This window comes from Gasterosteus aculeatus, chromosome 20 (assembly GCF_964276395.1).
Source record: "Gasterosteus aculeatus chromosome 20, fGasAcu3.hap1.1, whole genome shotgun sequence".
In the NCBI taxonomy this organism is placed as follows: Eukaryota; Metazoa; Chordata; class Actinopteri; order Perciformes; family Gasterosteidae; genus Gasterosteus; species Gasterosteus aculeatus.
In genome coordinates this window covers 5,240,364-5,265,411 of record NC_135707.1, presented here as the reverse complement: position 1 = coordinate 5,265,411, position 25,048 = coordinate 5,240,364, and the positions used below count along the sequence as shown (strand labels likewise).

The 25,048-nt window shown below is 46.5% G+C and overlaps 1 protein-coding gene across 1 annotated transcript in view; it reads left to right on the top strand.

The window, feature by feature from the left end:
* thsd7ab (thrombospondin, type I, domain containing 7Ab) overlaps positions 1–25,048 on the top strand; it is a 93,339-nt gene that overhangs the window by 34,386 nt on the left and 33,905 nt on the right. Inside the window, exons 3-10 of the mRNA XM_040164405.2 lie at positions 1,188–1,436; positions 2,328–2,512; positions 6,041–6,109; positions 9,259–9,414; positions 10,520–10,723; positions 13,817–14,011; positions 16,697–16,943; positions 24,681–24,796. Coding sequence (XP_040020339.2) covers positions 1,188–1,436; positions 2,328–2,512; positions 6,041–6,109; positions 9,259–9,414; positions 10,520–10,723; positions 13,817–14,011; positions 16,697–16,943; positions 24,681–24,796 — 1,421 coding nt within the window. The remainder of the gene's footprint in view (positions 1–1,187; positions 1,437–2,327; positions 2,513–6,040; positions 6,110–9,258; positions 9,415–10,519; positions 10,724–13,816; positions 14,012–16,696; positions 16,944–24,680; positions 24,797–25,048) is intronic.

The following is a 25,048-nucleotide window of genomic DNA, read 5'->3' as shown; positions in this document are numbered from 1 at the left end:
AAACCTACAGGCATTTTCCAGACATCATCTTACTTATTTAAATAGGGAATGATTGTGTCCTCATTCTGTCCGAATGACCGAGATGAAGATATAATGACTCCTTCTCAGCAACTGTGAAACCTCCACCGAAACGCTCGAGTATGAACACAACCATCGAGGAAGACTCAAAAGATCCAGATGCAGGAAGGGGGGGGGAAATGGGTCATTGGCTGCATTAGAGGCTTTTCTTCTCTTTTTTTTTTTTAAAACACAACAATCTGAGACAGTAAATCCAGCCATCACCCTCGATGCATCACGTTTAAATCCCCCATTGTTTTCCTCCGATGCCAAACCAAGCGCGCTTGAGGAAAATCTGCGCGTCGCCTCGCTATCCACTTCAGAGACCGCCGAGGTGTTTTAATCTGCAGAGACACAGGAGTTAAAGAAAGAGAGCAAATATACGCAGCTCACGCGTCTCCTCATCTACACCAGAAGCCTGAGTCGCTGGAGGTGAAGTGTGGCGGCAACATCTAAATGAGAGGTTTCTAAATGAAGCAGAGCCGTAATTAGCGCTAATGGCTCGTCAGCTGCGACGCCCCCCCCGGGGGGGGAAAGACATCCAGACTGGGGAGAGGAGAGCGTTCGGCTTTCGTGAGAAACAAATCTCTTTAACGATTCGGAAGGAGCCCGAGGAGAGGACCGGTTATTTGTCACATCTAAATGTCATTTGGATGATCAAAAGATGTGTGTGAGCGATGGATCACGGGGTTAAATGTCCGTGATGCGTTTCTCCCACCTTCCCCTCTCTGAGCAGGTGTTTTGTTGGCCGTGCTCAATGGTCCTTGAGCCTATGAAGAGTTGGTTTTGTCGCTATAACTAAACATTCTTAAAAATGTTCTTGAGAAGATCAATACCCGTCCGATACTTGTACGTCACGCGCTAATTGGACAGCCAGCAGCCGATTAGCGTAGCTTAGCATTAAGACGGGAAGCAGGATGCCTCCTCACTGTGTCACATGCTGTATCTTCTTTGTTTAATCTTTTAAGCCTAAAAAAAACACATCATTATGGGCTTGACTATTTCTTATTTTGGTGCAGTGACTTCCTGTGGACTATCACATGTGTGGCCGGTACCCGAGGGAACTGGTGAATAAAAATGGTACTTTGTGTTGCCCCCCCCACAAACCTCATCCTTTCCCCTTTCCCCAGCCTGTGCGCCCCGTGGGACCCGCCGCTGACCATGCGGCCCTGCGTCCTCCCCAAGGACTGCCAGCTGACCGACTGGGCCGAGTGGGGGCCCTGCTCCAAAACCTGCCTGGACCCGGCGTCCCCCGTGGGCGCCCGCACCCGCAGCAGACAAGTGGTCCAGTTCCCCGTGGGCGAGGGGGCGGAGTGCGCGGCGCTGGAGGACTCTGAGGCGTGTGAACCTCAGGGGGAAGGTGTGCCGCCCTGCTCCAGGTGAGTGACAACCTCCCCCCCCCCCACCACAGGGACATAATTGCATGTTAGGTGGTGATAAAACCTTCCTCTTTGGTCCCGGCGTGGTTAAAACCCGTTTGCCGCGCAAAGCCCTGTGCGGGGGTTCGTTCTGAGGGCCAATAACGCTCAGGAAAGAATACAGTCACGGCATTCAACCTGACTGAGGCTGCACACGCTGCATGTTGGTTCCCCCACCAAGCTCATTTGTTCTCCCGGCTCGCTCATGGGTGTGTGTCTGTGTGTGTGTGTGTGTGCGTGCAGGAGGCAGCATAAGGAGATAGATTAGGATAAGTGCTTGGGATGGAGCCAGACGCAAAGTAGAGACAAATGGAGAGAGACGGGAACAATATCTGAGTCCTGCAAACTCTCTTCCACACGCACAAGATTCAAAGGGGCCTTTATTCCCTCGGTTTCATCCCGTTTCATCTCTTCACAGCTGTAGCCAATACAGCTGTGTTAAAAGAAACCCAAACACTCTCCAGCATGACTCTCATCTTTAAGAGAGTTTGGCTTTCTTTTTATAGACGTTCCTTTTCTTTAGAAAACAACTTCACAGACCAAAATGTTTGATTCTTGGTTTCCTCCCACTGCTTTTGGATGTCCACAGACACGTTGTAATGTCCCAGCTGTGGCAATAATAGAATAAATACTCATGACATATATTCATGTACAGAAGTCAGAATAAATGCTGAAGTGGCGGTTCAAGTGTCCATTAACTGTCCACGTTCCCGTGGTTACTGCACGCACTCCATTACACTGCAAAGTGCAGCTCAGAAAAAATGATGAATAGATTGTAACTACGCAACACACCTGGTACTTTGACTGCGCGTTACAGCCCACGCATGACAGCCGTGTTCTCGTCCTCCGTAGCTACACCTGGAGAAGCACCGAGTGGAGCGACTGCCGGGTCGACCCGTTGCTGGGCCAACAGGACCGTCGGCGTGGCAACCTGACGGGGCTCTGTGGGGGAGGCCTGCAGACCAGGGAGGTCTATTGCGTCCAGGCCAACGCCGAGCTTCTGAAGTACCTCGACAACCTCCGAGAGAAAGACCAAGGTAGGAAAATAAAAACAAATAAAAGTCGCGCAGCATTGATGCTCTGATTTCCCGAAGTCCCCCGATGGCAGGCCTCAGTGTGTGGAGGAGACCGGGATCCTTCTTCTGAGGGGGATGCAACAAAGTTTAATCCACTAAATCCATATTTACTATTTAAATACTAGAACTGCGAAAACAGGACTCAACTTTTTTGCGCGGCAAGGAATTGACCCAAACTGAAGCAGGAACTCCAATCCGATCCATCTTTTTGGGAGTGAGGATCTGATATCAGCATCCGTGCACGTCTGCGTTGGGCCTCGACTTGAACTGCAGCCGACGTGTCAAAAGTGTCCCAAACAGACAGTTGGTTTAGCATTATTCCGTGTCTGTATCGCTTGGGGTAGGAAACGTTTTAGGGAATAGTAGATTATAACAACGATATACATTTTTTAGGAATTCTTCTTATTCTGTTCTCACTGAACATATGTGCATTATTTAGGTTTAAGGAGGAATCCCTTTTTTTCACTATTTCTTCCAGCCGCTTCTTTTTGCTGCAGGTTTCATAATTGATTACCTCTGGCACAGCGGATGTCATAAGAGCTGCAGCGTCCTGGTGTAATGGATGCAGATAATTGCATCTCCAGTACCGCAACAGACATAAGCCTACGTGTTGATTGGTCCAAATGTAAAACGACACTCCAAATATCATTTGCATTTATAGTCGTTGTAAACGGCACGTTTTTTTTCCCCCCGAAATATCCTCCCGTGGCTTCAGCGACTGCTTTAACTTCTCTCTTTGAACATCCTGTCCGCCGCCACTCTCTGCTGGTAAACCAAAGCGCGAATCGTTAAGAGCGAGGATTTGTCTGCTCGCGTTTCTCGCTGCGACACCTAGTCACTGGTCACGAGTGCCGAGGCCTCCATTTCTGATTTCTTTTCGGGCCAGCTTAAAATCAAAGCTGCACTCTTAAAGTTAAATAAGTTAAACCGCTAAATACGTTAGGCGAGGCCGGGCTTATGGAGAGGTGAGACACCCGCTCGCTTCAAACGTGACACGAGACACAAACCTCCGAGCCAGAAGTCCACTCAACTCAATCTGAAGGGGTTAAGTGTAATCTGTGGATTCATGGAGATATCAGCCGATAAGACTCGGACGTCATTTTGTTTTTTCGCTGCATTATCCAGTCCGTCATTATGTTTCACGCAATAATCCCCGCGGATAACTGGGCACATGGAGCCAAGGTCGTTGCTACAAGTTAAAGATAACACTTGAATCCCCACTGAAAGGATGTAATGACGTTCTAATGGGTTATTTCCTTGACCCTTCCAACACTTTTTCACCACAGTTGATTAAAATATGATTTTCCAGTAGTCCTGCTGAGAAACAGGCCACCAGGCCACAAACATACCATGGGGACAGAGGCAATAACAATGAGCAGTTTAAATAGACCTTTCAATAATGATGTTGCCAATTTCCTTCCAGGGAAAAGGTAATAAAAACAGTAACTGATTAAAGGTGTGAATAATTACATATTCCAAATATTAAAAAATATGTAATATCATGGTTAAAATAAATACAATAGCTCACTATTTATTCTTATCTTAGCAGGTGACAGGGTCAATAAAAATTATGGATTTGAGTGAAGAAATCTATAGATTCAAGAGTCATTTCTGTTTGTCGACTCATAATTTCAGTTGTATTGATCTCGGGAGGCTGTCGCCCGTCTCCTATCGATACTGTAACCAAAGTCAACACAACCTCTGAGACGGATCAATCGGGCTCTCACGTCTAACCCGGATGCATTTGTCCTCCTTGGGTCTTACATCCCCCGACCCCAAAAGAGCCGGTGTCCCGTGGTTCATTTCACGTTAAATACTTTCATTCCTGTGTCGGTCTAATCCCCATTTTGACGTTTATTTCAGGTTTTTTTTCTGCTGGCTCCGAGACAGGAAGGTGACGTCATCGCTCTTAATCCCACTCACAAAGCTCTCATTGGCTCGGCTGTTTTCCCAACGAGGGAAATAGCCGTCAATGAGCACCAGAACAATTAGAATCGTTGGCTATACACACTGCGGCATCATGTGTGAAGCTAAAGATCCAAGCAATCTAAAATATGATGTTAGATGATGCAAGACATTTTAACCTGCTAGTTACTAATAATACTACTAATACTACTAATACCACTAATTGACAAAGCGAGCATTAGCTTGCTAATAAATGATCAGACTGAAGATAATCAAAAGCATTGTTTAATAGCAATGTAAATGGAAAGTATAGTATATAGATACTATATATATATATAGTATATTTTAAAGATGAACCTCTGACATACTGTAAATTTCCAGTTTAACTTCTTTAGTAACTACTTCAAAAAAGTTATTCTCCTTCTATTCCATAAGTACTTTTATTGTTTTATTGTACTAAAACATTGTTTTATTTACCTCTGATTACCTGCTTATCATCGGAAATCAAAGATGTCTGTTATGTTACCAAGATGTAATCCTGTAATACATATTGTATGATCTAAAAAAGAAGGTTCCATGTGTACTTTATCCAGTAAGTTCTAGAACTGGTGAGATAAGACAGCAAATGCACCTGTAAGGAAACCGGGGCCATTGTACCGGTTTGGACGCCCATCACCTCCGAAATGTACTGCGTGACTCCTGTGTGTTAGTTTTTGCACAAACACATGTCGTACAAATACATTCACAAAGTTCTTATCTTCTTGGCACAGGATTTCTTTCCCATCTGTGGGGGAGGGAGGGAGGTGGGGGGGGGGGTAATCTCCCAGCATACCACTGAGACACGGAGGAAGTCAGTGGCTGAGTGAAGTTTGATGCAGCCAGCGCTCTCTTCCTCTGTCATTATCACCATGCTAAAGGGCTACGAAGGAGCCCTCGGGCTGAGATCTGGAGTCAGCTTAGCACCTCCTAAAGCTCAACCTTAATCTTTACAGGGGAGTAACTCCCATCTGACCCGAGATCAGTATCGCGGGCTTACCGACCTCATGCCGCACTTCCTGCGTAAATGTGGGTTTCTGCCCAGCTGCTGCAGCCCGCGGAGCCCCAAATCTCCCAACCCTGGGGGAGTTGACATTTCTGGTCCCCTTTGCAAGTGTTTGAGAAGAAGATGGACTCAAAAGCCCGTTGAAGGTGCATCAGGGAGGGGGTTTGATGAACACGCTCAAGTTCAGACCGACGTTTGAGAAATGTCCCGTGAAGTTACGTGATGGGAAAAGAAACGTCAATCTGTAGGGGGGAGCTGCTGTCAGGACGTGGTTAGCCTAGCTTAGCATTAAGCTTGCCATCAGTCCCAACAATGGTTTAAAAAGAAAATAAAATCTTCCAAGATTTTAAGACATTTGCTTATTCGTTATGTGGACAGAAATATAAAAACAGCAACTTTTGGAGTTATTTTGTGACCAACGTCTCCAACCTGAAGGCCTGTGGCTGGAGACCCAGCTGTGTGTGTGTGTTTTCGATTGTGCCTCTGCCCCCCCCCCCCCTGAGTGCGCGTAGCTAATAGCGATATCTCCCCTGTAATTGCAGCGGGTCAGACCCAAAGACAGCAGAAGCCTAGCGTCCCCCCTCTCCTCTCCATCACCTTCCAGATTACAGGTAGGTGCTTTTAGTCACGCTGATAACGAAGCTCCAGCCTCTCCATCTGCTTTACGCCTCCCGGCTCCCATTTATTCCTTTCCACCTTGCCATTGTCACTCTCCTCTTCTTTCTCCTTGTTTCCTCTCCTCTATTTGTCCCCCCCTGCTCCTTGGCTCTGCTTCTCTCCTCCTTGTTTCTTCTCCTATGCTAACCTCTTCCCTTGTCTCCTCTCCTCCTTTCCTCCTGTACTTCTCATGTTTCTTTTCCTTTTCTCTTTCTGTCCTTCTGTTCACTTCGTATGTTTCCATCTCTACAATCTTCTTCTTTTCTCTCCTTTTTTCTCCTCATTTCTCCCCACCTATCCTGTATTGTTGTTTCCTCCCCTCCCTCTCCTTCCTTCCAACCTGTCTCCTTACTTGTGTCCTTTCCTCGCCTTCCTTTCTTCTGTACTTTCTTTACTTAGTTTCTTCTCCTCTATCTACTGTATCCTCTCATTTCTGTTCACTGAACATCTATTTTTGTTCCGTCTCCTCCTCCTCTTGCCTTCCTTCCTTTCATCTCTTGTCCTAACACCTATCCTTGTCACCTCTCATCTCCTCGTTTCTTCCCGTCTCCACTCTTCTCGTAACCCATTTCCTTCTCTCCTATGCTCTCCTTTCCTTCCTCTGTCCTTACTCTCTCCTCCTACCTCCACTGTTTTCCTCTCATCTATCCTTGTTTCCCCTCTTCTCGTAATTTCTAGTTTCCTAGTCTCCTCGTTCCTTAATCCTCTTTTCTCAGCCTTCCCTTTTTGAATGTAAAAAAAAAAGACCTTAAATGAAAATAACACAAGCAACAATAACAATGATACTTCAGACGTTGATTTTAGCAACACTTTGAAGGTTGTTCCCAGCGCTGTGACGTTTTAGATCTGTGATGACGTTAACGCTACGCGACATGACAGCACACACTGCGGCTCTTTTCCCAGACTGCTCCGGATCGCTGCCAAATCCAACAAAGGGACAAGTGGTATTACAACAAAGTTCTGTATCCTCCCATAAAAATCTGGGCAGATGAGTTGAAGCTTTGTTCCCCCACGAGCACAATACGGATGGCGAGGCGCACTAGCGTGGGAGATCTCTCCCTCTGTTGTCACTCCAGCACGGGAGAGAAAATGGCTTCACGGCGTAGAATAGTGGGGGCTTCTTTTCCTCTCTCCTCGGTGGGTCCTCGGCGCTGTATTCCCAAGTGGATTGACGTTGAGAGATGGAAGTCGGTGTAGTGCACCAATAAGAGGAGGATTAACGATGGCTCAGCAAACTTCCGTATTTGACTTTCAGTGTATGTGTGGGAGGAATTAACCTTCTTGCATTTCAAAAGCCCCACTTGCCTTCTTCCCCTGTACAGTTCTCAGGGATTTATGATTCAGCTCTACTGACTGTGTGAGACTTTAAGCTCTTAAATGCCTCGTAGGAAAAGTGAAGGGTTTCTCTTTTCTTTTTTGTGTGACTCATTAAGTATCCTCCAGGAAAAATCTGTTTTTACAGATACTTTACAGAGAAAAGGTTCATACATGGACTTATTGCTAACGTCCGTGCCTCCTCGGAGCGTTAGTGTAACACAAAGGGCGGATTTCCCTTTGTGTGTGTGTGTGTCTATTTTCTCTCTTCTGTTTCTGACTTAAGAACTGGTGAATGATTTCATCTGTGAGAACACGCCAGGATCATTTAAAATCAGTGGTTCAATGTTGTGACCCGAAGGCGGAAGTGGACCGCTACGCCTTGTTCTAAGGAAGGAATGAAACAATTCGGGGTTTCACTTCCAGGTGAGTTAGAATGTCCCTGTCAGTCTTCTGTTGGCTGGCGGTGGATCGTGTGGTAAACCACGGCGAGCAGTGGTGCAGTTCAGCCTCTGTGTTTTCCACCGATTGCAAAATGAAGAACCTTCAATTGATTGATTGAACCTTGATTCTGCCAATTATTTTTGTTTACCTTAGAACTATTTAGTCCAAATGGACACCAGAAGGTTTTTCCATTAGTATTTAATGTGCATATTGGAATGTAATCTGATTCTGGAGCGCAGCTGCTTTGTGTGTGTGTGTGTGTGTGTTCAGCTGGAAAAGGGTTGATAAGTGTCGGGCGCATTGCGCAGCTTCGGGGCGGCGGATTGAACCTGTCTGCTGAGTGAGCAGGAGTCCCTCTTATCACCAAGAACGACCTGGAAGCGCCGAGGTGGCGCCTTGTTGGATTAAAGCAATTATAGGTCGACATTTCGGGAAACCTGCTTGACGAGAGTCAGATGGGAGGATTTGTAAACTTTCTTATCTCGCTTATGAAACAGCAGCTTGTTAGTTGATTTTATTTACCCACTAGCCTCAATTATTATAAAAATGATTGTACAAGCGGCAGATAACGTGTTCGTTGGTGAGCTTCAAAGGGGCTGCTAAGCAAATGTTTTAAAACCTTTGGAGGCCCAAACATTTTTAATTTTTTATCAAAACGCCAGAGCTCCGGCTCCCGCCTCCTCACATCGCCCATCAACCCGTCGCCGTCTAGTACCCAATGAAGACAGAGAAACATGGACGCGCAGCTCTGGAAGATACTGTAGCGCGACTGGAAAAAATGGCACCAACTTACATATTTTATCTGCATGTATTAATACATAAACTCTGCATCCTCTGAAACTCTCATCACATTTATTTATCGCTCAGAAATTAATCCTGAGCAGTTGTCACCGGGAGTGTTCCTCACCGGGAGTCTTCTTAAGGAAATGGTAGCACGAGAAGGTGCCAAATTACACCTCGTCAGACACCAGCCAAAAAATAGTCAGTGTTGTCTTGAACCGTCTGTGCGGTTTCATCCTCTCTGCCGCCTCCGGTGAGACCGAGGATCCACAACCTTCTGTGCCGCTCAGAGATCATCTTTGCTAATTTATCATTCTGACACGCCATAAAAACAAAAAAACAGACAAAGAGATAATGTCTTCTTCACGAGCATGTTTTCCTCCACCACCCCCCACACACTCATCTGCTCTCTGTGGGGACCCTCCTGCCTGGAATCAAAGTAAATGAGCCTTGTTTCCGTCTCTTCGGAGTGTGATGCTGGTGAAAACGTCCTCGCATTAAGACGGAATCGGATCAAAGCAAAGAGGGTTTTTCTTTTTTTCATGCGTTTCTTTTCTCCGCGCAGCCTCCCGCCCGGTGGAAAACAAGATGTGCAAGGGTCCGATCCCCAACCGGTCCCAGCTGTGCCAAATCCCCTGTCCCATCGACTGCGAGGTGTCGCCCTGGGGGGCCTGGGGGCCCTGCACCTTTGAGAACTGCGAAGACCAGGCTGGAAAGAAAGGTACACAGACAGTTAATGTGATTCATCTTCACTACCCCAATCTTTATCTGTCACTAGAAGTGTTTGATGTGTTTCCTGGAAAACACACACACACACACGCGCTCTGTGTTCATTTCTTTTTTCGGCCCTGAAGTAACGATGATATAAATGTTCTAAATGGAGTGCATTACGTGTCGCTGGCTCGTCCTTCTGAAGTTACTCGGTGATAAACAACAATAACCCTTTCTTTTAATTCCTTTGCTCTTCTCGCCAGTTTCTACCAATGTAGTGTAACTGATGCCTAATTCATTGTAAAGCATAAGTACTTTCATCACACTCTAAGAGCTATGGTTGTAAAACGCTCAATCGAACACTCTGTATTAGCTGGAGAACTGTATAAACATATTATAGAGTCCGAAAGCATTCATGAATATGCATCCTTCATTATACAAAATATCATTATAATTTGTATCAATAAATAATGTTTAAGTGCCTGTAGTAGGAGCAGGACCTCTTGTTAAAAATACATAGGAAACATGCCATTACTCTCAGTGGCACTGCAGAAACATTAAAATTCATTTGTTATTATACCATTTATTTATTATTGAAGGCAAACTCTGATAAATCTGATGTGATATATGAGAGAGAAGACTTGAGTGGTCAACGCCATGAAAACATCTCACCGTGACTCGAGTCGTTGGTCACATGTGCATTACGCATTATGTCACTTGGCCCTGGAGCGAGGTGGGCGGGGCTAGAGGAGCGCCCGCCCGCAGCTCGTCCCGCGTGGGGAAATCGTCGAGGTTTCTCCTCATTAGTGTTAATGAGCTGTTTCAAGCAGGCGGCCATCAAACCGAGCCAAGCTAATCATCAGCATCCATCATCTGATCCTTTAATTAAGTAAAAGCACCAGTGTCACGGTTTAAAATGACTCCATTGCAGGTATAATTGCCGGATCCGACATCATTCGACAGAAAGTGCACAGTAAAAACACCAGGTGGTCATTTTGATACAAATGTTTACGCCAATGTCTGCATTTCAACTGTAGCGTCATTTCCCCTTCAAACGCGACCTGTGATTCTAAATGTAGATTAGTTCTCGCTCTCAGTCTTCATGGTCGTTGCAGGTTTCAAACTGAGGAGACGGCGGATCACCAATGAGCCGACGGGGGGGCCCGGTAACTGCCCCCACCTGGTGGAGGCGGTGCCGTGCGACGAGCCCCGTTGCTACGACTGGCGGCTGGTCGGCCTGGACCGCTGCGTCCCCGGCGACGGGATGCCGTGCGGCGCCGGCGCTCAGCTGGCACTGTTCCGGTGTGTCAACGGCAATGGTGAGCGGGGGGGGGGGATCCCTACATGCTGCTTTTTGACCCAATAGGAATCCATTACCCGTCGCACAACGGATGTACCTGAAGAGATTCTTCCCCCCCCACTGATAAAGCTTTCCCACTTTAACGCTCGCTTGACTCAGCTGCGTCTCTCATTACAGCCCTTCTCGCCACGCGCAATTAAACGCCGCTCTCTCTAAATCAGATCAATCCTCCGTGGCCGCAGGTCTCGGAATGTTTTGTGCCTTTTGCTGCTGCTTATTTTTACTGCGCATGTAAATATTAAAGAGTTCAGAGATGCTTCTCGATCGCCTTCAGGTTGTGGACAAATATTAAAGAAAACCAAGAACACATTATTGATTTGTATGACTTTTCCAGTAAGGTGGGGATTAAATACCGTTTGTATTCGCCCTCCGCTCCCCCACGCGCTCAGTTAATACTCATTTTACGACCCTGCGAGGCGACTTTGTTCACCTTCTCTGCGCCGCGGTGGCCGACTTCCTTCCTGACGTCTCCCATCGTCCACCAGTGGGGAACTGACTGCAGGTATTTGCTGAAGTTGCCCTGCAGGACTAACGGAAACTCCGCGCAGTTTCTTTTTTCCTGCCCCGACTTCGGTTGATTGATTCCCTCACAACATACGCTCCCTCATCTGATGAAAATTGATTTGTTCTGTCTGGATTTCTCCCTCCGCTTCTCGCCTCAGAGGGTTTTTGCTGCCGTGTCAGCCGTGTATATTTCTCTGCGTGCGTCCCGTCGCCAGGCGTGAAAGAAAAGGCCACGCAGCCATCAGGCGAAGGTCGATACCAACGTCACCGAAACTGTCTGTCGGTGTTCCCGACTGCCGCCCACTTATAGGCAGGGGGGCCGGTCCTCCTCTGCGCACGAGGCGTGGAGGTCCCCCCCCCCCCCCCCCCCCCCCGCCCCTCCATCCTTCCCTCCCCTCCTTGTGACACTGAGAACTGCTCGCCTCCCTTGTCACTTCTTATTTTCATGCCTTCTCAGTTCGGTCATGATTGGTTCACTGCGCATCCGTCGGATTGACTTATCTCACTGCAGCGGTCGGGCCTCCGGTCGGACTCCCGAGGCTCGAGCTCTTCTACTTCGGCTTGAAATTTCAATCCAGCCACTGGGCGGTTTACATTTTGCCGCATGCATCTCTTACAGGAGGAGAAGTGCTCACTGCTACGACGTGGAGGGAGACGTGGGTTCATACAAATCCACTTACGGCTGATGCTCATCAATAAAAAATTGAGAGTGTGTAGAAATGTGGGAATCCTGCGTGAGTTTTCTCTTCCCAGGTAGTGTCGAGATTGGCTCGAGTGAAGAGGGCATCGAGATGAATGTATAATATATGACATTAAAAGGGTCATAATCTACTGTCGTACCAAATATGAAATACATAAGTCCAATATTTTGAGTTATTTCTGCGCTGACTGCGTAGATCCAGGAATACGACTCATGTCAGTGGTTCACAGTCTGTTGGATGTTTGTGGTGCTCCGGTTTGGAGGCTTTATGGTTTCATTAATGCGCTCTGTGATTTAACCAACTCTTTAGGATTTAAAGCTGCACTATGGCAATTTAGCACCCCGAGATTCCAATGTCCGACGTAAATACTAGCTTTAAAATCTTCGAATGAGTCCTCACGCTGCAGAATGTGTTGCATGATTGTTTGAAAAGGGAAGCTGGATCCCTCGTTTCAGGACACGCTCCCTCTGTGCTTTCTAGCAAAATGTCCTTTTTACTGGATGTTTCACATCTTCACTCTTTCATGGCGGATTTGTCGATACTTGAACCAGTTTGGAAACCATCCTTCCTCTGGGAGAACACACGTCCACCAATTAAGACGAGCAGCTGCTCCGATCGCCGTCGTGCCAAAGTGTAATTCAGCGGCGATGATGTAATTCCTGGTCGGGTTTATTCTCATTGCCAAAGTTATCACCTAGTAGTTCATCATCTGGGGAATAAAATCAACATGTGTCGACATCATTGGAAGCTTCAGATGATCTTCTGGAGAGATTTAGGTTTTGGATTCCATCTCCACTAGTGAAAATATTAATAATAATACCTTTCATACATCTTGGTGACGTTAGTGTATTGTATTTTAATAAAACAGTACTATAAAGTTAATTATTTGCACTCTGGGGCTAATACAATGTGCTAATATCAGTGCAGTTCTATCACAAGACAGTTCCTTGGTACGATCGGATACAAAAACGTCTTATGAACATCCTGTGATATAATACCTGGAAACACAGATGGTATTGTCTCAGTTACAACCCATAAACACATATGGGATTTTAGAATGGTAATAACCATTAAATAAATATACAAACAAAGCCACCTGTCTCAGCCTTCAATATAAGACTTTTACATTTTGGGCCAGTCGTTACCTGGAAACACAGATGGTTTTTCAAAATGAATAACCAATAAACCAAGTTTAGTAAATACAAAAACATCTGTTTTGATTTTCAACGAAAGACTTCAGGCCCCAAAAAGCCCAAAGGAAACCCAGATGGACCTTTTCATGTACGAAACAAATGATAGCTGGCTTTCTCCCTCATTTCTTTCTCCGCCGCTTGAGCAACGTGTTTTAATAATTACGGATGTTGATTTCCTTAATCCCCCATCATGAGTACAAAATGTAGTTATGCTCTCATCATTAATAGATATTTTCTAAGTTCAATTGTATTTCCAAAATGGAACTTAAGTAAATTAATTATAGGTACAGAATAATAGGGAAAAATAATAAAATAAAATAAAAGGGGCGTAATATTCAAGGAAAAATCTGGAAGACAAACAAAAAATGGAAGGAACCAAATTGCATCACTCAATGACGTTAATGCTAATTGTTCCCTTTTAGAAAACATTTTGTTACATTAGTTTTTCTCAAGAATTTGATTTTTTTTGAAAAGCCGAGTCTGAATTCACTTGAATATTAGCTACAACTCAACTAAAATGTACTCCTCTTTACAATATAACACCCCATTCATTGTAAACCGATAATCTGGATGTATTTTACTTTGAAATGCACCTTCAGCCCTCTTTTCTTTCCTTTCAAACAGTCTTCTATTCTGTGACTTTCCTTTCCTCAGAAGAGGAAGTGGACAGGAACCTCTGCACGTCGTCCCCGGCTCCGGAGCCCGTCCCCTGCGAGGTGCCTTGCTCGAGGGACTGCGTGCTCAGCGATTGGACGAGCTGGTCCACCTGCTCCCAGACCTGCTCCAGCAAGACCATCGAGGGCAAGCAGACGAGGACGCGCTCCATCCTGGCCTACAACGCCGGGGAAGGTGAGCCTCACCTGCAGACGACACCCCCCCCCCCCCCACTCCCCCCCACCCCCCGCACCATCAAGCATGGAAATGAATGCAGATGAGGCTCGGATATCGGCTTAGTCATGGCCTTTCAAGACGTCCTTCGCTGTCACTCACCCGATGTCTGGATTTCACACCTGTCTGCGTGTGCATTCATCTCAGACAGTCCGCTTATCACTCCTGCCGATTATTTCTATCGCTCCGGCTCCTCGCACGACACTTTTTTCTTCTTTTTTTTACTTTTTTTTTATCTGTCTCCATGATCATTTCATGTCTTTCCTTTTGTCATTTCTGCCACACATTTGCCTGCGTCTTATCTGTGTGTGTGTGTGTTTGTGTGCATCTCTCCTCGTAGTCACAGCGATGGTTGTGGCCTGGATCACAGTGATGGAGGGTAACAGCTGTAACTGTAATTAAGATTTAGCCTTTAGCTGTTTTGAACCTCTAGCTTTGTGTCGACCTGCAGCTAAATGTAAATTGTCAGCTGGTTTAGTGATTTTTAAACCGACTGTGTGTTGGCTGGTAATTGATTTAGATTTTAGTCAGCCGCCTGTGACGCACTCGGGGCTCGTTGGCCATGTGTGAAATAGACTAGTTCTCTGTTGTTCGGCAGCGGCACTACATTATGTTCTGCATGTACTCACCTGTCACATTAACATATGTGGTATCTGTATTCATCGAAGGTCTCGCTCGGGTGCCGAAGTTTCCAGAACTTTTTGGTAAATCTTTGATGTTAGACTAGAAATGTGGTAGTAGTTTTAGAAATACAAAGGAGATCCGAAGTGTTTCCCGCTGTCATTTCACAAACACACATTATGGAACACTTAACGCACACATACTCAAGAACAATACCTGAAAGAGGCTTTTGTCTGTGCACCACAGGTTCCCCCGCGGTGGAGATTATCTGATTAGATTTGGGGCTCCTTAGCAGATTTCACAGCTCCAGTGTTGCATATTGATGAAGAGACAAAAACTATGGAAACTACAGAAAACGACCCAAAGCTTTAAGATACGGGGTTCATATTACGAAGCAAGCGCCCATATGTTGGCATAGGATTATGTGCTTATGAATACAATATTATGCCTAATTAATGACCGATTTAGCATAACCGCTCGCACTTAATTCCACGGCGATTATTATGGGACATTATGAAGCTCAAGTGCCTCTTACTCCTTCAGCTGAGTGATAACGAGACGCATGCTAAGTACGGAAATGCTCCACTTTGTGAAGGAGCCAGCAGTCCCCGTCATTCATTCGGCAGCAGACACAAATTACTCTTAAGTGCTGGTTTTTGTTTGTTCTGGGGTTTATGTTTTCTTTTTCCCTGTGAGCTTCACATTTTCCCCGTCGTCCAACGCGCAGCTTCTCCCAGATGATTGAGGCGCCATTTCTTTCCGGCGTCGGGAGTAGCATCGCCGGCGATGTCAGTCGGCTGAGTCAGCAGAGTCCTGCTCAGGAACCGCTAGGCTTGTGTGAGCTGGCAGTCTGTGATTCAGGCTGCTTGTGTGTGTGTGTGTGTGTGTGTGTGTGTGTGTGTGTGTGTGTGTGTGTGTGTGTGTGTGTGTGTGTGTGTGTGTGTGTGTGTGTGTGTGTGTGTGTGTGTGTGTGTGTGTGTTTGCCGCCGCTCATCACAGAGCTACGAAATACAGGAGCCGCCGTCCCGCATTGCCTCTCAATCTCCGCTGAAAGGCGTAAGTGTCGGCAGTTAGTCTGCGTCGAAGTGGGCTCCGTCGGCACAAGTGACAGACTGAAAGGGGGGAGGAGGCACAAAAGGAAGGAATGGGGGAGAAAAAAACGATAGACGGAGGTTGAAGAAACGGCAAAAGTCTGACCCGTTGCTCACGGTTACAGGATGCCTGCAGTTAAAACAGTTTGGAAGCCAGAGTGCCTCATGAAATGGTTAAAGCATTTTCTCAATGATAAAGTGCACCACCCTTCACGCAATAACGTGCTTTGGTTAAAAAGAGAAAAACAAGTACAATAAATCACATGCATTCACACTGGCAATATGCTCTATTCATTACAGTATACTGTGAAGGGTTATTTGCTTTCAGAGTTGTGCTTTTCAGGAGCTTCAAATTATTCTTACGAGCGCAGCTGCTCAAATTTTTATGTGCAATGTCTGTTAAGAGCAATTGTCAGACAGGTGTGCTACATTTTCTTTCTGTGGTTTGCCTGACAGAGGGAGAAATGGAAGATGCAGTACCAGTCAAAAACTCCCACACCTCCAGACCTTGAGCGGGGCAATATTCGGGGAGCGGGACAAGGCGTTGAATCTGGTGTAACATTTATTGTGACTCGTGTTTCTGACCCATTTATACACTATTAGACCATTTTATGAGCTCTTTCCCGGAGAGAAATGTGTCTTGGCTGACAAATGTTCCGTTCACGAGCCAGTCCCCTACTTGCTCTGCTGAAGGTCTAAAGAGACTGAAAGAGGCTGAAAAGGTATCCGGTGGTTATTATTGAGATTCTCACGAACCCTCAGAACAAGACAAACGCTTTCGTTCTCTGCAGTGTCCTCTCCATGATGCTGTCCGACTTGTGACAGAAACACTTTGAATGGAAGAACATTGAAGGATCTGAGCAGCAAAGTACCAAAGCTCCCCTTTAAGTCCACTTTCCCATCTCGGCTGTGTGTGTGTGTGTGTGTTTTTCAGGTGGCGCCGTGTGCCCGAACAGCAGCTCCCTCCTGGAGGTGCGTAACTGTAACGAACACGCCTGCACGGTTTACCACTGGCAGACGGGGCCTTGGGGGCCCTGCACCGAGGACCCCTCCGCCTCGACCCTCAACACCTCGGCGGGGGTCCGAGCCGGCGGCGGCGGTCCGGGTTCCTGCTCCGTGGGGATGCAGACCCGCAAGGTCATCTGCGTCCGGGTCAACGTGGGACAGGTGCCCCCCAAGAAGTGAGTTCCTTTCTCCTGTGTGTGTGTGTGTGTGTGTGTGTGTGTGTGTGTGTGTGTTGTTAACATTGGCGTTTCCACACCTGTGGTGTCAATGACTTCTCGCTCGCCTGGTTAGTAGGTTTTCATAACGGTGAAAGGGGAAACCGCTCGCTCCTCGGGGCTGAAATCCTCTGGCTTTGAGCTGCAGCTCTCGGTCGTGATCGGAGCGTAAGCATTTCAAACTGACGCCTTGACTGATTCGTGCGACTTCTTCTCAAAAGAAGAAACCAATCAGTCAAATCCCGCGCTGCAGTTGGGAGAATAAAGGACACGGAGAGCTCCGGTGAATTGAATCTTCAGAGAACCGCTTTTATTTTGCCGCAAGAACACAGAAAGCAATCTGTTGGCGAAGAGACTTTAAGTCATTTATGTTTGTTGATTCAAACTGGTAAGGCTGAGTGGTACATGAAGACGTGTGGATGTGTGTGTGTGTTTGTTTGTGTAGCATTGAAAAGCAGTGTGTCTGTTAGAGTCTGAAGGTGAGAGACGGATGTGAGAAGCAGCAGCGCGGGGGAGCAAATCAACAGCGGGAGAGAAGAGCGAGGCAGCGAGGGAGGAAAAAAAAAAAACAAAGGAGATGCTGATGGAGCCGGTGAAGTAAGCAGGGTAGACTCCACGTGAAGGGAACTCTTCATATCTTCCCTTCGCAGGCGACCACAGAAAAAATAATCCCTGAAAGCCTAAGTAACCCCGTCGCTTGGGCGCTGGTAATTCCTCGTTAATGATAATGACGGTGATTAAATGGGAGTGATACATTAAGGCGATCTAATCACAAGTCAGGTGAGAGGCGAGATGCTCCGCAGCTCGACCGGTTCACACGACAACAGGAGACACAAATGTAACGTAATGAGTCTCCCTCCTTGTGTCTAAGAGCCCTTTAATGCATCTTTAGTTTCTCTCTCTGATTCAACGGCAGCAGATTCCTCCTGCTGTTTTGCATGGGAGCACAGGAGAGGCACATAAATCCCTCTCAGGAGGAGGCGGTTTGAGGTGCTGTGGTACACACATATCGGGCTGCAGGAAGTCTTTATTCGCATGTGTTTTATTCTTTAAATCCACGCTGAGGTAAAAACAAGCCCAGCGGGTCGGCTGGAAGAGTCTCAGTTAACGGCGTCGAGTTCCTGACAAAAAGAGCTTTCAGTTGATTTGCCCCGATGTCTTTTGTCTTCTCGCCGGTCAATAACTTCAAAGCATCATTCGTAATCGTGGTGAAGGGACAACATGAAAAAGCACCGCTGCCAGTTTCCCACAAAAGGTACTTGCGAGAGACCTGCAGCTTCTGTTGATGATCTGACATCCTGTCACGCTGTAGTTTTGACAGTAGATTGGTGGCATTGAGGTTGGGGAAACCGTCTTTATTTTATAGCAAAGGACAGACTTGCACCTGCCTCAGCATCCTGGTTCCCGCAGGTATTCTTCCCGGGGAAAGCTTTTAGCGAAAAAGACACCGCAAATAATGGGAACTCTCAGAGATTTTCCCAGTTCACCCTTTTAAAAGCACACATTTGACATTGAGACGTTCTGTTCACTGGCGGCGATTTGCTTGTAGTTGAGAAATGTGAACACAACAAAAAAATAAATAAGAGCGCCAGAAAAACAGCCTAATTTTCTGTCAGTGTGACAGACTGACGGCCTCTGTGAGTGCTGTCAGTCTCTCTGTGGACTGAGCGCCTCCTTCTCACCGCCATGGACCGGCGCCGCTGTCCGTGGTGCTGGAGGAGCTTCCCTAACTCGGCCCTCATCCAACCCCCGGCATCGGCTCCTCTGACCTTTTGCACTTGCAGTGCGACTCTCGACTCTCTACTAAATCTGTCAATGAATTTTTCCACAGGACAATTTCACTGGCAGGGTTCCAGTAACAGCACGCAAACTGCCATTGAGCTGTACCCGAAGGAGGCTCGCGCCGCGTACCACGTTGATTATTTACTCTAGCTGCGAACGCACGTTTTTGTAGCTGTATCACACAAAGACACACACACACAAAAGGTTTGTGTTCTTCCACTCACAATGACAAACACAGCCACTGGCGTGGGTGCTATTAATTTGATTGCTAATTAGCCACATTTGTGAGCCATAAAAGAGGTCTGCCAATCAGCACGTTGATGAGCAACTTTTCAAATCAACATGAGACCATTAACGGAGCTGGAAGAGGCCAAATCATCTGTAATTAACATGCATGAGCGTTGATCTAAAAAGAGACAACAAACACATCAAACTATTTAAAATGGGGAGGGAAAATAAAATGACAGCATGCAACAACTGTGTGGGGAGAAAGATGAGCAGGAGTCTCCAGCTGACAGATAAGGTATCACAAACATTAGCAAACTTTATTACAATCGTTATATACGTGCAGCCACAGGGAAGAGCTTTGGGTTTAATGTCGCCCACAAGACACCTCGACATGTGCTCCAAAAAGACATTTACTTGTATTTTTCTCTCCCTAAATCAATCTAGTTCCCACTCCAAACACTTTAAGCCCTAACATAGAGCCAACACATTCGTCTATAACCTTTTACTCTCTCTGAAGATCCCCAACCTGAGCCAAACACGGAGATGTGAAGCCAAACCAACCCTATTCTGTTCAATACATTCATGCAAAAAACAGAAGAAAATCAGAGCCCCTCAATCGTCAGAATAGAATGCCTTTCTTTTATTACATATGACTTTTAACTACTGTATCAAAAACTATTAGGGGAACTCTTCAATGGATCTCAGAGTTAAATAATTGAAACTAGATAATGATCTACATCAAGAAATGTACCGGTAGCGTTCAGTAGTGTTTGCCAGCTGGTATTTACTCACTACGAGCCGAAAGCACAGCTTCAGTGCTTCTGGTTACAGATTCTCCATCTGTGTAACTCTGCCGGGAAATCCATCCGTGGTTAGAAGCCACTGAGGTGGTATAGCAAGCAATAAAGTCTAAAGTCTGAACGTGCGGGAGGGGAAGTTGGACCGCCCAAAGAAACACAGGACTTCCACGCAGGAGACCACCGTGAAAGTCCTGTGTGAAAGCAGGTCGAGCGAACCAAGAACGTTCGTAGGGCCAAATAAACCTACGTCGGAGGTTTATTTTGAAAATACACAGTACATGTGACGGCGCAGAGTCCGTCACGGGTGGTTCCGCCCCTTTCTTGTCGTCAATTTAAGGTTATTGTCTTTCATTAAAAGCTTCAGTTGCACTATGGACACTGTGTTTGTCCATTTTCACCAAATAATAAAGACGCAGCGGCGCTCTTCCTGGACCATCTGTTGCTCAGATGCAGCGTTTACTCACCTGCACTCAGGAGTGACTCAATAGTTTTTAGGGTTTTTTTTATCGACTGGCAGGTGGTCTTGATCAGTTCACCCAGGGGATCCCGGCAGAACCAACAAACATGGCCACATGCAACCTGCTCATGCAGATGTGTCCTGTCTCCTTCATCAATGGATCCCAGCCATCTTCCTCCCAGAGCCTGAGGCAGTGAACCTCTCACACACACACACACACACACACACACACACACACACACACACACACACACACACACACACACACACACACAGGCATAAACATCTGTCAAAACCCAATAGAAATGGGAGACAAAACGGAGACAAATATGTCAATGCCTCGGGCTCGGGCTCCTTTCATCCCACAGAGAACGCTGAAGAAAAAACAACAACGTCTGCTTATTGATTGTCGACTGCGTGCCGAACGTTACCCAGTGTGTGTGTTGTGTAATCACATCGATGCTGCGGAATTTGTGAAAAAAGGGAAAACCCGAATGATTTATGGTCCCGAGCCTCAAACATCAGCCGCATTGAGCCCAAAGTCGATCGTCTCCCAGTCGTGTTTTCTAATGGACGCTGAGTGTCCTCCCTGTCTCTCCAGGAGGAGAAACCACTGAAGAACCGCAACCGTTTTATGCTTAGTTGACAAACAATGTTTGTGCTTTGCAGTCCGTGATTTCGATAGTGAAATTTAGTAGGCCTTATCTTTTCACACTCTCTTAAAAAATAGTGTCAGTCCTTTGCTTTGAGTCTCCTCTCTTCATCCCGCTCGACCGTCTGTTCGGTTCTTTCGGGGGAAAAGCACCCTCTCGTCGAAAAGATTACTCGAGACGGCGATCGCAAGCGAGAGAAACGGGAGTTTGGGCCCCGGCCCCCCGTCTCAACGTCGCGTCTCCAAGACGAGGTCCCGGGCCGCCCGTCTCAACGCCGCGTCTCCAAGACGAGCTCCCGGGCCGCCCGTCTCAACGCCGCGTCTCCAAGACGAGCTCCCGGCCCCCCGTCTCAACGCCGCGTCTCCAAGACGAGCTCCCGGGCCGCCCGTCTCAACGCCGCGTCTCCAAGACGAGCTCCCGGCCCCCCATCTCAACGCCGCGTCTCTCGCCTCGTTTCAAATCACCACATTGAAAGATGACTATGGGACTGTGACACTGACTGGAACCGGCGAGTCAAGTCCAAACCACGCGCCGTTATTCTGGAGGGCACGATTCGTTTGAATGCTGGTTTGTTTCCATGGCGACAAAAACACACACGCATGCACATACGCAGACACACACACACGCATGCACAAATACACTAAGTGCTGAAAGAGGAATTCAAATGATAGACAATGGAGCCGTCGGTGAAGGATAAGATACCTGGAGTGTCGTGTAAATAGAATTAAACGAATCCTTCCAACAAAGATCCGTCAAGCAAAGACAATATCGGAGACAACAGCAGGAATGAAAGAGAAAAACAGAGCAACAACGAAATTTAAATATGGTATTAAAACTAGCTTCACACTCCCACAGCCTCCCAGCCAACTAATGTGTTGTTAGTATTCTGGCTGCTGTTGTGGTCCACCAACAAACAGCCTTTTTGTTTCCAAAAACTGAACGTTAATCATCAAAATTGGAAAGATACCCGTCAATAGTGGGTCTACGATATAATTAGTGTTACAAGGGAACAAAAGGGCATTTTCCCTCTGTAGAGGGAAACCTGTTATTCATCAACTATTTGCCGGCAAAGCACAAAATCGAGAGATGAAGTTAAGAAAAACATTTGGATTAAAAGAACAGAAGCAGCAAAGCTCGATTCAAATTTGTAAGGATCATAAAATGCGCTTTAAGAATTGATGTTGATGTTGATCAAACGCTAAACACAGTTTCAAGAAGGAAAATATCTGGAGAACAATGATTAGTACAATGATGATGTAATGAGCGTGCTCTTTGGTATTATCCCCTCTTGGCATTTTTCCTTTTTTGTTTCATAACAACCTGGACATGAATCTAATGAAAGCCAGTTTAACAATGTATAATGCAAGACATTTGACCTAAATGTAGATTTGCTACGGCTTTTGGGCTTACACACGAATCTGGTGCATCACAGCTGGACACGGGGAGGATGTCATGGCAGTTATACTGGATTTGTAGAAAAATAACAAGGGTCAGAGTAAAAAAAAATAATGCCACCCGAAAACTAACTAAAGCTGCTAATAAATCAAAACGGCCTGTAGGCTCCTGGAAACAAAGTTTGAGTTAGAAGCCTTGGATGAAAATAAATCCTTTTAATGATGAAGAAGACACCTCCATCCTTAGTTGCAATGTGCAGCTTTAATGATAAAAAAATATGCTTTTTAGCTACTTTCTGATTTAATAAGATTATTTGTAGATTTTTAAAATGTCTAAAAACTAATTTATTTTCGTTATGTTTTTATCTCATTGCACTACTTTTAATTTAAAAAATCTATTGAAAGTATTTTTGCACGGATCATTACCAAGCAAAGACGTTTAGTAAGTAAGAACTCCACGTAACACAGTATTTAATTTAAAGGGTTTTTTAAAACACATTTTGCCATAACAGCAAGCAAAACAGGATTAAGAGTTGGTAAAGATTGTGCTCTTGGCCGATTGAAGTCAAGCCGGATGCCTCTGCTGTTTATCTAAATAGGAATATTGGTTATTATTAATATTATCCAGATCTCACTCGAGTGGTAAATTGTAGACGTGAGGTCAAAGGTTTAATCCCGTCTTTGTGCTTTGAGTCACGTCGCGTAACAAAACTCAACCAAACTGATCCCTGATAATGTGGATAAGCTGCTGGCACATTTTCAGGAAATTTCAACGTTGTTCAGGTACCAGCTCAGAACATTTACTAATTTGAGAATGATTACAGTCTGATCGCGTGTCTTGAGGAACTCAAAGCAAAGCATTTTGAGGCTGAAGAACGTCAATCCAAGCTGCTAAAGGAAGAACTTTTGACAAAGCAGAATAAAAAAAGTAGGCTTCATTTATTTTGAGACTTAAACACTGTGCTTCATGCAACCGCAGGTTCCCATATTGGCCTCCTGTCTATCGGATTTCTCATGAAAGACATGGCTTTTCCATCTGTTCCATAGAGACCATAATAATTGTGTTTTGATCGTGCAGATTTGCGTGCGCTGTTTATTTTTGTCTCTGCGCTTCCTTCTCCGCCGGGCTTCCCCGGATAGAGAGCTCCACCAATCCCCACGGACGGCAGAAGCCGCAGTTCACGTGTGTATAAACTGATAAAAAGAATCCCGGTTAGCGCCGAGGCGCAGTGCAGAGCTTCTTCAGCAGCCTCAGGTCCTCCAGCTGGACACCTGTTCATCGCCCCTTTCTGCACGGACGTGAGCGATTGTGTGTCAATGCAAATGTGTCCTCCCCGCCTCCCTGCGTCCGACATCACGTCTTTCTTTTTTAACCGTGGACCATTGACTTGTATGAACACACCGGAGGATTTGTTTTGCTCCAGTGGGATTTAGCTCTGTCCATCGGTATTAAAGAATAAATCTCTCCTCGCGTCATCGCGCCATCCTCACATTATTGCATTTCCCCCCCACTGTCGCGTCCCTGGGAACACCCCGCTAACGAGCACCGGGTCGCCCGGAGGGAAAGGCTCATCCCGAGCGCCATTAACCCTGAACCCAGATGATCGGCGGGTCCGCCATAGGATGACGGAGACGGAGCGGCGGATTACAAGACGTCTCCCAGCGGTTCTATCTCGGCCTATTTACCCCCCCCCTCCCCCCCTGTGATACACACGGGGGCCCTGAGGTGCTTAGATGGCTGGAGATTATCCATGATAACCCTTGTTCTAGAAAAAATTACCACGTAAACCCCCCCCTCCTCCCGCACCAAAGACTATTCAGTGCCATCAATAGGATTATCGCTCGCTGGCGGAATCCAGTTAAAGAGGGGAATCTCTGTGCCGAGGCTGTGTGGAGGAAGAGGCGCGGATCCCCCTGCTGTAGACTTGCTTAGCATTGTCCCGTTGGGGGACGTGCCCACGTCCCTCCTCTCTGTACCCTCCGAGCAGCCCCGGCCAGATGGCATACATCAGTGGTAAACTGGATGTGATTACCAAGGTTTTCATCAGGTTTTATTGCCCTAGATAGCGGCTGGAATAATTACATTCTGCATTCAAGCAATACCCAGATGGTCGCCGTGCCAAACCTCTACAGCGATATTTATTAAAGCCTTAAAATGCCGTTAATATCCCCAGCAGCCACTGCGCTGTTTGTACATATATAAGAAAGACACCGGGGGCCGGGGGGGGGGGGGTCTTTGTTTCAGTCCAGCTTCCAAAAATCCACCGCAGTGTTTTCGTGCCTTTCGAGCCACTCGGACCGCCGGCTGTTGCGTTTGGCTGAATGTTTTTTCCAGAGTTGCTTCACATTCCCGCCGTGTTTTGTGTGTGTTTCCCGCTGCCCAGGTGTCCAGACGGCCCTCGGCCCAGCACGGTGCGACCATGTGAGCTGCCCTGCAAGAAAGACTGCATCATGACTCCATTCAGCGACTGGACGGCGTGCCCCGTTACCTGTGACGCAGGTAAAGAAGGGAGGCGGGACCAGGGTGCCATGTAATTAAATAAAGAAGTAAAGAAATTAATGTTGTTTATAAAAGATGTCTGACACACTATTTGGCATAGTAGTCTCCGGCTGAAGTGATAACACACAAAAAGATCCATTAACCAAAGAAATACACACAGAAGCCAGTTTAATTTCACTGAGGAGAAACTCTTGAGGTGGGACCCATTAAACCAGCGCACACTTGCCCTCCCGTCTTGTTACACATGATTAA